General features: G+C 40.7%; 1 protein-coding gene across 2 annotated transcripts in view; it reads right to left on the bottom strand.

Annotated features, from left to right (window-relative positions):
- The window catches only part of FAM63B (family with sequence similarity 63, member B), an 87,388-nt gene that overhangs the window by 4,493 nt on the left and 67,081 nt on the right, over nucleotides 1-15,814 (bottom strand). For both annotated transcript variants that reach the window (XM_011983182.1, XM_011983183.1), the window contains exons 7-8: nucleotides 4,745-4,918; nucleotides 606-800 (exon numbers count right to left, since the gene is read on the bottom strand). In XM_011983182.1, the coding sequence (XP_011838572.1) occupies nucleotides 606-800; nucleotides 4,745-4,918 (369 nt within the window). The remainder of the gene's footprint in view (nucleotides 1-605; nucleotides 801-4,744; nucleotides 4,919-15,814) is intronic.

Below are 15,814 nucleotides of genomic sequence, written 5' to 3'. Positions count from 1 at the left end.
TATTTTTTCTAGTAGTACTTCATACTGCCCTCTAGTTGATAGAAAGGACTTCGTCCAAATTGACTTATTTTCTTGGCAGCTATTATGAATTTTAGAAATAAATTTGAAAATCAGAACCTCAGGAGAAAATATTTTACTAAACGAGATACAAGCTTAGGACAATGTCATAAAACCCATGGGTGCTAAATTCCTAACAAAATGGAAGAGTTAATACCTAATTTAAAATTTTTTATCTCAAGTGAAATTTACTGCTAAAGTGATCATCGCCTTTTTTTTTTTTTTTTTGAGAAGGAGTCTTGTTCTATCATCCTGACTGGAGTGTAGCGGCACAATCTCAGCTCACTGCAACCTCTGCCTTCCAGGTTAAGCAATTCTCCTACCTCAGTCTCCTAAGTAGCTGGGATTACAAGTGTTCACCACCATGCCCAGCTAATTTTTGTATTTTTAGTAGAGACAGGGTTTTGCCATGTTGGCCAGGCTGGTCTCCAACTCCTGGCCTCAAGCAATCTGCCTGCCTCGGCCTCCCAAAGGGCTGGGATTACAGGTGTGAGCCACTGCACCCAGCTGTGATCATCACATTTAAGACTCAGAACACTAGTTTTTACCTGAGCCTGTGTAGAGGCAGCAGCAGCAACAGCTGCTGCTTGTTCCTGTTCCTGATAGTATTGAGAAGCCCGTCTGTCCTCTTCCTCTTGGAGTTTCTTTGCTAGTTCCAAATCACTGATTCCTTCTGGGATTTGTTCCCAATTGATCTCTTGGCTCTGCTGTTCTTGTTGTAGAGATAATGCCATAAGATAATCCTAAGAAATTAAATTATAACCATCATTAGCCATGAGATTTTGCCCAAGAATGAATGACTGCAAATATAGATGTTATATCTATAAAGCTGTAAGAATGGCTTTAAAAAAATATGCCACGCCCGGGCAATATAGCAAGACCCTGTCTCTACAAAAAAAGTTTAAAAATCAGCCAGGTGTGGTGATGTGCACCTGTAGTCCTAGCTACTTGGGAGGCTGAGGCAGGAGGATTGTGTCAGCCCAGGAGTTTGAGGTTACAGTGAGTTATGATCTCCTCACTGCACTCCATCCAACACAGGTGACAGAGACCCTGTCTATAAAAATGAATAAAAACAAAAAAAGAGAAAGAAAACAATATAAAATGACAAATAATTAAAATAAAATAAAAACCATTTTATTTTAAATATTAAAATGACAGTTACCTTCCTAAGTATTTCCCTTGGGGAGCTATGAACTTATTTCAGTGATTCTGTCATTGTTCTAAATATTTTTGGAGGCCAGGCGCGGTGGCTCACGCCTGTAATCCCAGCACTTTGGGAGGCCAAGGCAGGTGGATCGCTTGAGCCCAGGAGTTCGAGACCAGCCTGGCCAATATGGTGAAACCCCATCTCTATGAAAAACACAAAAATTAGCCAGGTGTAGTGGTGCACACCTGTAATTCCAGCTACTCGGGAGGCTAAGGCAGGAGAATCACTTGAACCTGGGAGGCAGAAGTTGCAGTGAGCCAAGATCATGCCACTGCACCCCAGCCTGGGCGACACAGCAAGACCCGGTCGCAAAAAAAAAAAACTGGGGGGAACGTATTTGAAATTGTTTTTGGAAGCCATATATAGGCAGTCAAGAAAGCTAAAAAGAAAACAAAACAAAAAGTAGAGGGGAGCCAGGTACAACGGCACACACCTATAATCCCAGCACTTTGGGAGGCTGAGGCGGGCAGGCTGCTTGAGCCCAGGAGTTTGAGACCAGCCTGAACAACATGGCAAAACTCTATTTCTGCAAAAAACACACAAAAAATTATCTGGGCATGGTGACACATGCCCGTGGTCACAGCTACATGTAGGGGAGGCTGAGGTGGGAGGATCACTTGAGCCCAGAAAGTTGAGGCTGCAGTGAGCTGTGATCACACCATTGCACTGTAGCCGAGGTGACTGAGACCCTGTTTCATGTATAAATAAATAAGTAAATTGGTTTAAAGAATTTTTAAAAGTTCCCCATTTACAAAAGAAACACATGCTTATAGGCAATTCAGACAAAACTGAAAACCATAAATAACAAAATTTAAATCACCATAATATCATTACACAGAGATAACTACTGTTAACAGTAGTTTATTATTATTTTTCTACATTCCCATACAAATTCAAACCAACCCTCTGAAACTACTGCAATGTTTTCTTTTCCATTTAGTGTCCTAAAAGTCTTCTGTTTTAAAAAATAAGAATTTCCCAAGATTATTAAATATTCTTCTAAAAGATGATTTTTAAAGACAACATAGTAGCCATCATATAGTCTTACTCAATTATTTAACCATCTCCTTCCTACTCCCATGTACACACTCAGATTACTTTCTATCAGAAAAAGTGCATTTTGGTCAAGCGTTAACTTAATATCCACTTATATTAAGAGTCAGTGCTGACTAAAATTTGACCAGTCTGTGTACCTCCTCCCCCATCTACCCTCAAAATAAGATAATTTTAAATAATACAGAGGATGGGTAAACGGTTTTTGCCTGTGGCCAGGTGGGGTGGCTCACGCCTGTAATCCCAGCACTTTCGGGGGCCAAGGCGGACAGATCACTTGAGCTCAGGAGTTCGAGACCAGTGTGGGTAACATGGCGAAACCCTGCCTCCACTAAAAATACAAAAATTAGCCAGGTGTGGTGGCACATGCCTGTAGTCCCAGTTACTCGGGAGGCTAAGGTGAGAGAATTGCTTGAGCCTAGGAGGTGGAGGTTGCAGTGAGCCAAGATCGCACCACTGTACTCCAGCCTGGGTGACAGAGTGAGACCCTGTCTCAAAAAATAAAAAAGGTTGTTGCCTGTAAAGATCGTGTCATACATATAGCATGACTATCTCATGGATATAAAGATATAAAGAATTTGTCCTTCAAGTTCTTCTGAATTCTTCAAACTCTGCTCTTTACGAAGCCTCATGGTCTTGAATCCACCTCTTCCTTGCTGCTTCCAGATAACAATCTCAACACCTTATCTGGACTACTGTGACAATCTATTGCTTTGCCTTCATTCCCCTGCTCCAATTTTTTCTTGGCTCACTGCAACCTCCGCCTCCTGGGTTCAAGTGATTCTCCTGCCTTAGTCTCCCGAGTAGCTGAGACTATACAGGTACATGCCACCATGCCCAGCTAATCTTTTGCATTTTTAAAATTAGAGATGGGGTTTCACTATGTTAGCCAGGATGGTCTTGATCTCCTGACCTCGTGATCGGCCCGCCTTGGCCTCCCAAAGTGCTGGGACTATAGGTGTGAGCCACTGCGCCTCGCCTTTTTTTTTTTTTTGAGACAGACTCTTGCTCTGTCACCCAGGTTGGAGTGCAATGGCACGATCTTGGCTCACTGCAACTTCTGCCTCCTGGGTTCAAGCGATTCTCTCACCTCAGCCTCCCGAGTAGCTGGGGTTACAGGTGCGCACCACCACATCTGGCTAATCTTTGTATGTTTAGTAGAGACAGGGTTTCGCCATGTTGGCCAGGCTGGTCTTGAACTCCCAATCTCAGGTGATCCACTCACCTCGGCCTCTCAAAGTGCTGGGATTATAGGCGTGAGCCACCATGCCCAGCCCAATATTTTTTATATATAATATAACGCTTAGAAAAATCCCGCACATTTCTCTTAACATTTAAAACACAATACCCGTGTATAGCTTCTGAAGGAAAACGAGCACAATGACTTTCAGAACTGTTTTTCAAAGAAAAGTCCTAGAAAGATGCATATTTGTTTGAATTAAATATTCTTCTGTGTACTTGATACCTGCTCTTCAAATTGCCATTATAGCACTTAACATATAACATGCGTTGGTCAAATATCTGCCTCCCCTACTAGGCTCAGCATCTTTAAGGACAGGACTGAATGATTTATCGTTGTATCCCTAGGACCTAATTATCGTGCCAGGAAAACAACTCCTCACTGAATATTGGCTAACTGAACAGTCTTTGTGCACTTAAATTGTTATGAGTGAAATATATGCCAACTGTTTAATATGACCATATTTTTGCTTCAGTCAGGGAAGAATTCACATCACTATCATGCCTCTAATAATAAACAGACCTGTGGCTCCAAGCCTGCCCACTTATGGCAAGCAAAAATCTCATCTGTTAAAAAAAAAAAAACTCATCTGTCTCATTTCTAAATGCAAGTTCTATTCACTAGTGCGTCTCCTGCTATAAATGTCTACTCCTCCTTACCTTAGCCTCTAAGGTTTAGAATATCCACCCATTCTTTATACAGTATATGCTACCTTCCAGATTCTCTCTCCTCTACTTTTTCTAACTAGTCAAAATATAACTCAGATATGTGCTCATCTCTTCATCTTTACCACCCAAGGCTAAGCCATCATCAGCTCTTGCTTGGACTGTTTGTCTCTGCTTAAACCTGTATCCTTCCTATGTATTCTCCAAATAGCAGTCTTTTAAAAAGGTAAAGAAGATCCCATCACTTCCATGTTTAATGCTTGACATAGCTTCTCTACTGCAATTAGAATAAAATTCAAACTTCTCACCATAACCTTCACAGTTCAATATGATCTGGCCTTCTGCACCAAAGTACATAATTAATGTACATGTAGAATGATCACCAACTATTCAGGAAGTGTCAGGAAAATTTCACAAGTATATTGATGAATTAATCTTTAGTTGAAAAATTTTGGATAACTGAATTCACATTTGAAAAAAATCAGCATTTTAAGCATTATAAAGAAGACAATACAAATTTACCTGATCTATCTGATCTTGTTGTCCTTTGTATACAGTTTCAGGATCTGAAGGAGGCCGAAGACGAAATTCTGAGTCACAGAAATTTCCATCACCATCTACATTGTGTAGGCTTTCCCAAACAACTTTTTCTTCAGTAAGAAACCCCTGGTCCGTTACCAACAAATACAGTTGACCCTTAATAAGAAGTAACAAAAGAAAAAAGACTGTTAAATTGATCAAAACTAGAAATATAGTATTTAAGGAAAGTTTTATAATCTATATCTTCAGAATGTATTAAACATTCCTACTGTTTAGATCTGTACAACACGATAAATAGACCAAGTAGATATTTTACTTCCTCAAATCCACTCGGCTTTGAATATAGTTTTTAATTGGCACACTACACTATAACAAGAAATAAGAGCTCTTGGCATGCTCAGCTAATGTATGACTTATAAACACCTTTGGGGGGTTTATATTCTCATTTCACAAAATAGAAAAACACCATACAAATTCCTGAAAAATATATTACAGTCACAAAAAATGATACCATGTTGCCTATTTTTTTTTTCCAATTAAGCCTATATGACTAATCCAATCCATACCAATTTTTCCTTTCTCTGCACCATTAGTTACTCTTGTTTTATACACCAATAATACTTTGTACCTACTCTGTATTATCAATGTACTTCTTTTGTATACCAATAATACAGATAAAATGCAATTGTTTTGTACTTGTTTTGTATCACCAAATTGCCCAGTATTGATTGTATTTTCCTGCCTTATCCCATAGCCTCTGTACCTGCATAAAGTTTTTTTTTTTAAATTTTTGTGGATACATAGTAGGTGTGTGTATTTGTGGGTTACTTGATTTTTTTTTTTTTTTTTTTTGAGAAGGAGTCTCACTTTGTCACCCAGGCTGCAGTGCAGTGGTGCGATCTCAGCTTACTGCAACCTCCGCCTCCCGGGTTCAAGTGATTCTCCTGCCTCAGCCTCCTGAATAGCTGCGACTACAGGCATGTGCCACCACGACCGGCTAATTTTTTGTATTTTTAGTAGAGATGGGGTTTCACCGTGTTAGCCAGGATGGTCACGATCTCCTGACCTCGTGATCTGCCCGCCTCAGCCTCCCAAAATGCTGGGATTACAGGCGTAAGCCACCGCGCCCAGCCTACATGGTATTTTGATACATGCATGCAATGCATAACAATCACGAGGGTAAATGTGGTATCCATCCTCTCAAACACTTACTGCTTGTGTTACAAACAATCCAATTACACTCTTTTAGTTATTTTAAAATGTAAAATTAAATTATTTTTGACTATACTCACACTCTTGTGTTAGCAAATGCTAGGTCTCACTCATTCTGTTTTTTTTTTTTTTTAACATCCATTAATCATCCATCCCACCTGCCTCCAAATACCCATCCCAGCCTCTGGTAACCATCATTCTACTCTCTTATCTCCAGGAGTTCAATTGTTTTAATTTCTAGCTCCAAAAAAACAAAGAAAGAACATGCGAAGTATGTCTTTCTGCGCCTGGCTTATCTCACTTAACATTATGACCTCCAGTTCCATCCATGTTGTTGCAGTTGACAGGATGTCATTTTGTTTTGTGTGTGAATAGCACTCCATTGTGTATGTGTACCACATTTTCTTTATCCATTTGTTTGTCAATGGACACAGCTTGATTCCAAATGTTGTCTAGTGCAAATAGTGCTGCAATAAACATGGGAGTGCAGATACCTCTTTGATACACTGATTTCCTTTCTTTTGGGTATATTCTTAGGAGTGGGATTGCTGGATTGTACAGTAGCTCGATTTTTAGTTTTTTGAGGAACCTCTAAACTGTTCTCCATAGTGGTTGTACTGATTTATATTCCCATCGACACTGTATGAGGGTTCCCTTTTCTCCATATCCTCACAAACATTTGTTGTTGTCTTTCAGAAAAAAGACATTTTAATTGGGGTGAGATGATATCTCATAGTTTTGATTTGCATTTCTCAGATGACCAGTGATGTTCAGCACCTTTTCACATACCTGTCTGCCATATGTATTTTTTCTTTAAGATGGAGTCTCACTCTGTTGCCCAGGCTGGAGTGCAGTGGCATGATCTTGGCTCACTGCAGCCTCCATCTACCAGGTTCAAGTGATTCTCCTGTCTAAGGCTTCTGAGTAGCTGGGATTACAGGTGCCCACCACCACACCTGGCTAATTTTTGTATTTTTAGTAGAGATGGGGTTTCACCATGTTGGCCAGGCTGGTCTCGAATTCCTGACCTCAAGTGATCTGCCCACCTTGGCCTTCCAAAGTGCTGAGATTACAAGTGTGAGCCACCACACCTGGCTCCATTTGCATGACTTCTTTTGAGAAATGTCTATTGAAATCATTTTGCCATTTTAAATTTGATTTAACTGATGAGATTTTTTTTTTTCCTAGAGAGCTGTTATATATTCTGGTTATGAATCTGTTGTCACATGGGTAGTTTGCAAATGTTTTCTCCCATTTGGTGGGTTGTCCCTTCACTTTTTTTTTTTTTTTTTTTTTTTTAAGGCAGAGTCTGGGTCCCACTCTGTTGCCCAGGCTGGAGTGCAGTGGTGCGATCTCGGCTCACTGCAGCCTCAGCTTCCTGGGTTCAAGTGACTTTCCTGCCTCAGACCCAAGTAGCTGCAACTACAGGAGCACACCACCACGCCTGGCTAATGTTTGTATTTTTAGTAGACAGGATTTTGCCATGTTGGCCAGGCTAGTCTTGAACTTCTGAGCTCAGGTAATCCTCCCACTTCAGCCTCCCAAAGTGCTGGGATTACAGGCATGAGCCACCACACCCAGCCACTTTGTTGAAGGTATCCTTTGCTGTGCAGAATTTTTTTAACTTGATATGGTCCCATCTGTCCACTTTCACTTTGTTGCCTGTGCTCGTAGGGTATTACCCAAGAAATCTTTGTTCACTTCAGTGTCCTAGAAAGTGTCTCCAATGTTTTCTTTTAGTCATTTCATAGTTTGAGGTCTTGGATTTAAGTCTTTATCCCTTTTTTTTTTTTTTTTTTGAGACAGAGTCTCGTTCTTGTTACCCAGGCTGGAGCACAGTGGCACGATCTTGGCTCACTGCAAGCTCTCCATTCTCCTGCCTCAGCCTCCTGAGTAGCTGGGACTACAAGCACCCACCACCACGCTGGCGAATATTTTTTATTTTTAGTAGAGACAGGGTTTCACTGTGTTAGCTGGGATGGACTTGATCTCCCGACCTTGTCATGATCCACCTGTCTCAGCCTCCCAAAGTGCTAGGATTACAGGTGTGAGCCACCATGCCCGGCATTTTTTTTTTTTTTTGAGACAGAGTCTCGCTCTGTCATCTAGGCTAGAGTGCAGTGGTATGACCCCAGCTCATTAAAACCTCTGCCTCCCAGGTTAAAGGAATTCTCCTGCTTCAGCCTTCCAAGTAGCTGGGATTATAGGCATGCACTACCACACCCAGCTAATTTCTGTGCTTTTAATAGAGACAGGGTTTCACCATGTTGGCCAGGATGGTCTAGAACTCCTGACCTCAAGTGATACATCTGCCCTGGCCTCCCAAAATGCTGGGATTACAGGCGTGAGCCTGTAGAGGCGCCTGACCACTTTAGTTCATTTTGGCTTGATTTTTGTATATGAGATATGGGAGTCCAGTTTCATTTTTCTGCATGTGGATATCCAGTTTTCCCAGTACCATTTATTGATGAGACTCTTCCTTCCCCAATGTATGTTCTTGGCACCTTTATTGAAAATGAGTTCATTGTAGGTGTGTGGATTTGTTTCTGTGTTCTGTATTCTGTTCCATTAGTCTATGTGTCTGTTTTCATGCAAGTGTCATGCTGTTTTGGTTACTATAGCTCTGTAATATAATTTGAAGTCAGGTAATGTGATTCCTCCAGTTTTATTCTTTTTGGTTTGGATAGCTTTGGCTACTCTGGCTGTTTTGTGGTTCTATATAAATTTTAGGATTTTTAAAGTATTTCTTTGAAGAATGTCATTTATATTTTTATAGGGATTGCATTGTATCTATAGATTGCTTTGGGTAGTACAGAGATTTTTAACAATACTGATTCTTCCAATACATGAACACAGATCATCTTTCTATTTTTTGGTGTCCTCTTCAATTTCTTTTTTGAGATGGAGCCTCTGTCATCCAGGCTGGAGTGCAGTGATATCACAGCTCACTGGAGCCTTGAGCCTTTGGGCCCAAATAATCCTCCCACCTCAGCCTCCAGAGTAGCTAGGACTACAGGCATGTGCCACCATATCTGGCTAATTTTTTATTTTTTCTAGAGATGGGGTTTTTCTGTGTTGCCCAGGCTGGTCTCAAACCCCTGGGCTTAAGTAATCTGCCTGCTTCGGCTTCCCAAAGTGCTGGGATTACAGGTGTGAGCCACCATACCTGGCCTTCCTAACATATTTTTAATACCCAGCTTGGGTCTACCTCATCCTATGATAATTTAAGAGAAAAACAAAAAGTCCTTTCCAGCTAATTTTCCACTGAATAGATCTGACCCTTCTCTTTATACTTATCACAACTCATTTCAACATATCATTTAATATTACATAATGTCTCTGTTTTACAATTTATGTAGATCATATATTACACTGGCTATTTTCCAACCATAATCTTATTAGTAATTTTCCCCCAGATGATGCTTAGTATGAGGGTTCTTCTCTTTTTTTTTGAAACACAGTCTTGCCCTGCCACCCAGGTTTTAGCACAGTTAGGTAATCTTGGCTCATGGCTCTGCCTCCCAGGTTGAAGTGATTCTTGTGCCTCAGCCTCAATAGTAGCTGGGACTCCAGGCGCACGCCACCACACAGAGCTAATTTTTGTACTTTTAGTAGAGTCAAGGTTTTGCCAGGTTGGCCAGGCTGGTCTTGAACTCCTGGCCTCAAGTGATCCACCCACCTTGGTCTCCCAAAGTGTGGGGATTACAGGCGTGAGCCACAGCACCTGGCCACATGAGTATAAGTTTTAACTAAAAGGGTATTCCTTTCTTGGTACAGCTGATCTGTCTTCTCATAGATCATCAGCCTCAATTTCCTCCTTAGATTTTGATATTTATTTTTTGTTGTTGGTGGGTTTTTTTTTTGAGACAGAGTCTTACTCTATCACCTAGGCCGGAGTGCAGTGGCACGATCTCAGCTCACTGCAACCTCCGTCTCCCAGGTTCAAGTGATTCTTGTGCCTCAGCTTCCCAAGAGTAGCTGGGATTACATGCACTTGCCACCACTCCCTGCTAATTTTTGTATTTTTAGTAGAGACGGGGTTTCACCATGTTGGCCAGGCTGGTCTCGAACTCCTGATCTCAGGTGATCCACTGCCTCAGCTTCCCAAAGTGCTGGGATTAAAGGCATGAGCCACTGTGCCCCACCTGATATTAATTTTTTAAAAAAACTATAACTGGTTCACTGTCAACAATGCAGATTATTAGTCAAAAGTTCCTTTATGTAATTATAGCATAGAAGAGCAAAATATCTGTGACTATAGTACTAGTTTAGGCCCATCTGATCCTGAGAGTCTACGGTTAAATCACTAACAATAATATTTCTTGCATTGATATTCCAGCACTTTTGCTACATTATGCAGTCAGTGCTTTCTTAACACTCAAATTTTCCAATTTCATTCATCAGTTTTTAAAATACTGAAAAATTTCATAAATAATAATATAGAATAGGTTTTAATGCATTACATTCTTAATTATGTATTAGTTCATATTATATAAAATGTCATATTGTCGCAATTTGTAAATTTATAAAATATTATTAAATTTGACAAGTTTTCTTCATCAATTTACAAATTGTGATGATATTGTCAGGTATGTTGTTACTGCAAGTAACTACTACATGTAGAATTAATTTACGAGGGTATTTTTATATAGAATAGGTTTTCATTCAGTGTTCTTTTGTGATCCAATATGGAGGAAAGCACTGGCTAGATATTTTTGGTTAACTAACTTGGATTCAAATTACTTAACATCTCTAGGTCGGGTGTGGTGGCTCATGCCTGTAATCCTAGCACTTTGGGAGGCTGAAGTGGGCATATCACTTGAGGTCAGGAGTTTGAGACCTGCCAGGCCAGTATGGTGAAACCCTGTCTCTACTTAAAATACAAAAAGCCAGGTATAGTGGTATGTGCCTGTAGTCTCAGCTACTTAGGAGGCTGAGGCAGGAGAATCGCTTGAACCCAAGAGGTGGAGGATCCAGTGAGCCAAGATTGTGCCACTGTACTCCAGCTTGGGTGACAAAGCGAGACTGTCTCAAAACAAACAAACAAACAAACACCAAAAAACCTTTAAAAAATTACTTAACATCTCTAGACTTTAGTTTTTTCTTCTTAGAAATTTTGAAGTTTCTAAGGTACTTTATAATTTGAAAATGTATACATTTCTAAGAGAGTTTCTAAAGTATTTTAAGTACTCAAAAATGAACTTACTACTCCTACTTAACAAATGTAGCCTTATCCACAAAGCACTTTCTTATCCACCCAGACAGGCAGTGAAGCATAGCTGTTGACTTGAAAGTCAAGTTGAAAGTGGACTTGAAAGTCAGATTGGAAATGCTTATAAGCTAAGTGGTCTTGGGCAACTTACTTAGGGTCTTTATGTCTTCCCTCAGCTATTATGTGATAATAATAATATCCACTCCTCACAAAGGAGTTGTGAAGATTAAATGAGATAATCAATATAAAATGCTTAATAAAGTACAAGGCCCCTAATTGCTTCATAAACAGAAGATATATTCATGAGTATCATCTAAATCGATCTCAATTTCTGTGTCTATCTGCTTCTGTCTCCTATTTAAGAGAAAAAGATGAATCTCTCTGCTTGTACTATGGAATCATCACTTTCCTTATTCCAGTTTCCAATTTCCCCCCCTCCCCTTTCAATTTAAAAAGTGACAATTTTTGATATATCAACCAGCTTTAAAAATAGCTAAATTTAATAGATTGTTACTTAAATGTAGCATTCTGTGGAAAAAAATTTCTACTATAGCATTAGTCAAAGAGGAAATAGAATAAACAAATTTATTTCTTTAACATGGTTTTAGTATTTATCCAGAATTGTACCTCCTTCTAAACTACTTTTCACTTCTAATCCCTAAACATAAAGTAAAAAAGCAAACAAAACCAACCTCAAAACTCATCTGGCTGAGTTTATGGTAAAAAATAACAACACAACAACCAACCTCAAAAACCTTGGGACTGAATATGCTTCAGAGAGATGTCAGTAATTGAAAACCAAGAGATAGGGGAAACAGTTATGACATGAATATAAAGGTCGATATGGTAAAAGCACAATCAAGGAGTCATAATAGGAAAAGAGCTATACAGATATCATTATATGAACCAAACATCTAGAAGCTATGTGATCTAGACAGGGGCCATGTAATCTTAGTTAAGAGCAAACAGAAGTTATCAGAGGGTGGTGAAGGCGGGCTATGAAAATGAAATGGAACAACTAGACCTAGGATACAGAATTAAGTAAGGATAGGAATCCAACAGTCATGATCATGAAAAGCTAAACTAACTTAAAATATGAAAAGCTAAACTAACTTAAACAGGTCTGTTTCTAGAACAGAAATGGTTTATTTACAACCCATCTTTATACTTTCAAATTTCCTGCATGGATAAATAGTCATCTCACTATCTAGACCCACAGGAATAGTCCTGAAAGCATTTGCCCTCTTATGGTCTCCTCATTCTGCTCGTAGAAATCAGTCTAGTTATGCTGTTGAAAACCATAGATCAGTCGGGCATGGTGGCTCACGCCTGTAATCCTAGCACTTTGTGAGGCCGAGGTGGGCGGATCACCCGAGGTTGGGAGTTCAAGACCAGCCTGGCCAACATGGTGAAACCCCGTCTCTACTAAAAAATACAAAAAATTAACTGGGTGCAGTGGCGTGCACCTATAATTCCAGCTACTCGGGAGGCTGAGGCAGGAGAACCGCTTGAACCAAGGAGGCAGAGGTTGCAGTGAGCTGAGATCATGCCACTGTACTCTAGCCTGGGCTACAGACCGAGAATTTGTCTCAAAACAAGAAAAAAAAAAAGCACAGATCTTCAGGCTGGGCGTGGTGGCTCACGCCTGTAATCCCAGCACTCTGGGAGGCCGAGGCGGGTGGATCACCTGAGGTCAGGAGTTCGAGACCAGACTGACGAACATGGTGAAACCGTGTCTCTATTAAAAGTACAAAATTAGCTAGGCATGGTGGCGTGCACCTGTAATCCCAGCTACTTGGGAAGCTGAGGCAGAAAAATTGCTTGAACCCGGGAGGCAGAGGTTGCAGTGAGCCGAGATCACACCATTGCACTCCAGGCAGGGTAACAAGAGTGACACTCTGTCTCAAAAAAAAAAAAAAAAAAAAAAAAAAAAGGCATAGATCTTTATAGAATCATGAGCCTCCCAAAGTGTTGGGATTACAGCCGTAAGCCACTGTATCTGGCCCCCAAATTAGCCGGACATGGTAGTGCGTGCCTATAATCCCAGCTACTCGGGAGTCTGAGGCATGAGAATCTCTTGAACGCGGGAGGCGGAGGTTGCAGTGAGCCTAGATCATGCCACTGCACTGTAGCCTGGGTGACAGAATGAAAGTGTCTCTCACACACACACAAAATAAAAATAAAAAAAATAGGCCAGGTACGGTGGCTTACACCTGTAATCAAAGCACTTTGGGAGGCCGAGGCGGGCAGATCACGAGGTCAGGAGATCGAGACCATCCTGGCTAACACGGTGAAACCCCATCTCTACTAAAAATACAAAAAAAAAAAAAAGAAAAAAATTGTGGTGGCGGGCGCCTGTAGTCCCAGCTACCCGGGAGGCTAAGGCAGGAGAATGATGTGAGCTCGGGAGGCGGAGCTTGCAGTGAGCTGAGATTGTGCCACTGCACTCCAGCCTGGGTGACAGAGCAAGATTCCATCTCACAAAAAATAAAAAAGTAAAAAATAAAAAATAAATACAATAGTGAGGTCAATGTATATTTTGCAAGGATGATCTGCCCAGTTTAACTGTAGAAGACCAGGTGGATGTACAAGGAAAGAAGTGATACAAATGACAGCAGAAATTAGGGCTATTCCTATTTGTTGCCAATGGATAGATGAGGAATAAAAAGTTTAATGAAGAGTTCATGGAGGATATTACAAGTAATAACTAACAGAGATGGATTTCACTTTGCTAATAATGAAAGAAACACAAAGGTATTTTTCCAGAATTTAGCAACAGTAAACCACAAAACTAGGAATGATAAAAGGACCTTCCAACAATAGGAAGTCAATTAATATCTGTGGTCAGAGAAAATGTCCTGTGTAATAAAAATCATTGTTTGTACCATATTCGTTCGGAAGTGTGAAGTTGATTGGTAGATACTATTCACAAAAAATGGGTCAGTTTGATTAACACATCCATTGTGACCTCATGATGGCAGAAGGTTTAAAAAAGTCTGTAAAGATAAAATCAAGGCTAAACATGGTGGCTCACGCCTGTAATCCTAGCACTTTGGGAGGCCAAGGTTGGCAGACTGCTTGAGGTCAGAAGTTCGAGACTAGGCTGGGCAACATGGCAAAACCCTGTCTCTACTAAAAATACAAAAAATTAGCTGAGCGTGGTGGCACACACCCGTAATCCCAGCTACTTGGGAGGCTGAGGCATGAGAATTGCTTGAACCTGGGAGGCAGAGGTTGCAGTGAGCCAAGATTGCTCCACTGCACTCCAGCCTGGGTGACAGAGTGAGTCTCTGTCTCAAAAAGAAAAAACAAACAAACAAAAAAGATAAAATCAACTGTGGTAAAAATAAATAAACAGATGAAGATGAAATCATGAAGTTAATAAACAGGGAATACTTTGTCCAGGTATAGGTTTTAGAAACATTTATATACTTTTCAACGGTTTGGTGTATTGAAACACCACCTAGTGGTCCTCTAAACACCACTTTGGTGTATAGAGGGTCACCAAAAAGCCTAACCCTAGGCAGGGTGTGGTGGCTCACACCTGTAATCCCAGCACTTTGGGAGGCCGAGGTGGGTGGATTGCCTGAGGTCAAGAGTTTGAGACCAGCCTGGCCAACATGGTGAAACCCCGTCCCTACTAAAAATACAAAAATTAGCTGGATGTGGTGGCAGGTGCCTGTAATCCCAGCTACTCGGGGGGCTGAGGCAGGAGAATCACTTGAACCGGGAAGGTGGAGGTTGCAGTGAGCCAAGATTGTGTCACTGCACTCCAGCCTGGACAACAGAGTGAGACTTCATCTAAACAAACAAACAAACAAACAAAAAAACAAAAAAAACTCCAAAAAAAAAGTCTAACTTAACAGAGAATTCGCTCTGCTTCTATCCAATACCTTGAGATGGGAGTTAGAACAAAGATGTAATACTAAACAACACCATTCATAACTAGAAAGCGTGTATACCTCCCTTACCCTCTTGTCAAAGAAGAGCCCACAGCTCAAACATCTCTAGAATTCCGAACGACTTTGGATGACAAAAGATTTTAACACACACTAAAAAAAATTAATTAAATAAATATTAAAAAAAGCTTTTCATAAATAGGGTTTAGTAAATTCCTATGGAAATTGGTACAACCAGTAAAGAAACTGGAGGTTTCCTGGGTAATCATTTTTGTCCTGCCATCATGGACTTTTCCCTGTTGGCCTAGGTCTTGATAATGATATAAGATAATCATCAATACCTGGAAACCTAAAGATCCTCTCTGAAAAGTCATAATAAAAATTAGGCCAGGCTCAGTGGCTCACGCCTGTAATCCCAGCACTTTGGGAGGTCAAGGTGGGTGGATCACTTGAAGGCAGGGATTTGAGACAAGTCTGGACAACATGGTGCAACCCATCTCTACTAAAAAAAAATAAGCCAGGAGTGGTGGTACCTGCCTGTAATCACAACTACTTGGGAGGCTGAGGCAGGAGAATCGTTTGAACCTAACAGGTGGAGGTTGCAGTGAGCTGAGATTGCGCCACTGCACTCCACTCCAGGCAACAGAGTGAGACTCCATCTTTTTTTTTTTTTGAGACGGAGTCTCGCTCTGTCGCCCAGGCTGGAGTGCAGTGCCACGATCTTGGCTC

The sequence above is a fragment of the Mandrillus leucophaeus genome, unplaced genomic scaffold (assembly GCF_000951045.1).
Source record: "Mandrillus leucophaeus isolate KB7577 unplaced genomic scaffold, Mleu.le_1.0 Scaffold247, whole genome shotgun sequence".
Lineage (NCBI taxonomy): Eukaryota > Metazoa > Chordata > Mammalia > Primates > Cercopithecidae > Mandrillus > Mandrillus leucophaeus.
Note: the sequence above shows the minus strand (reverse complement) of the source record. Positions and strands in the feature narration are given on the sequence as shown.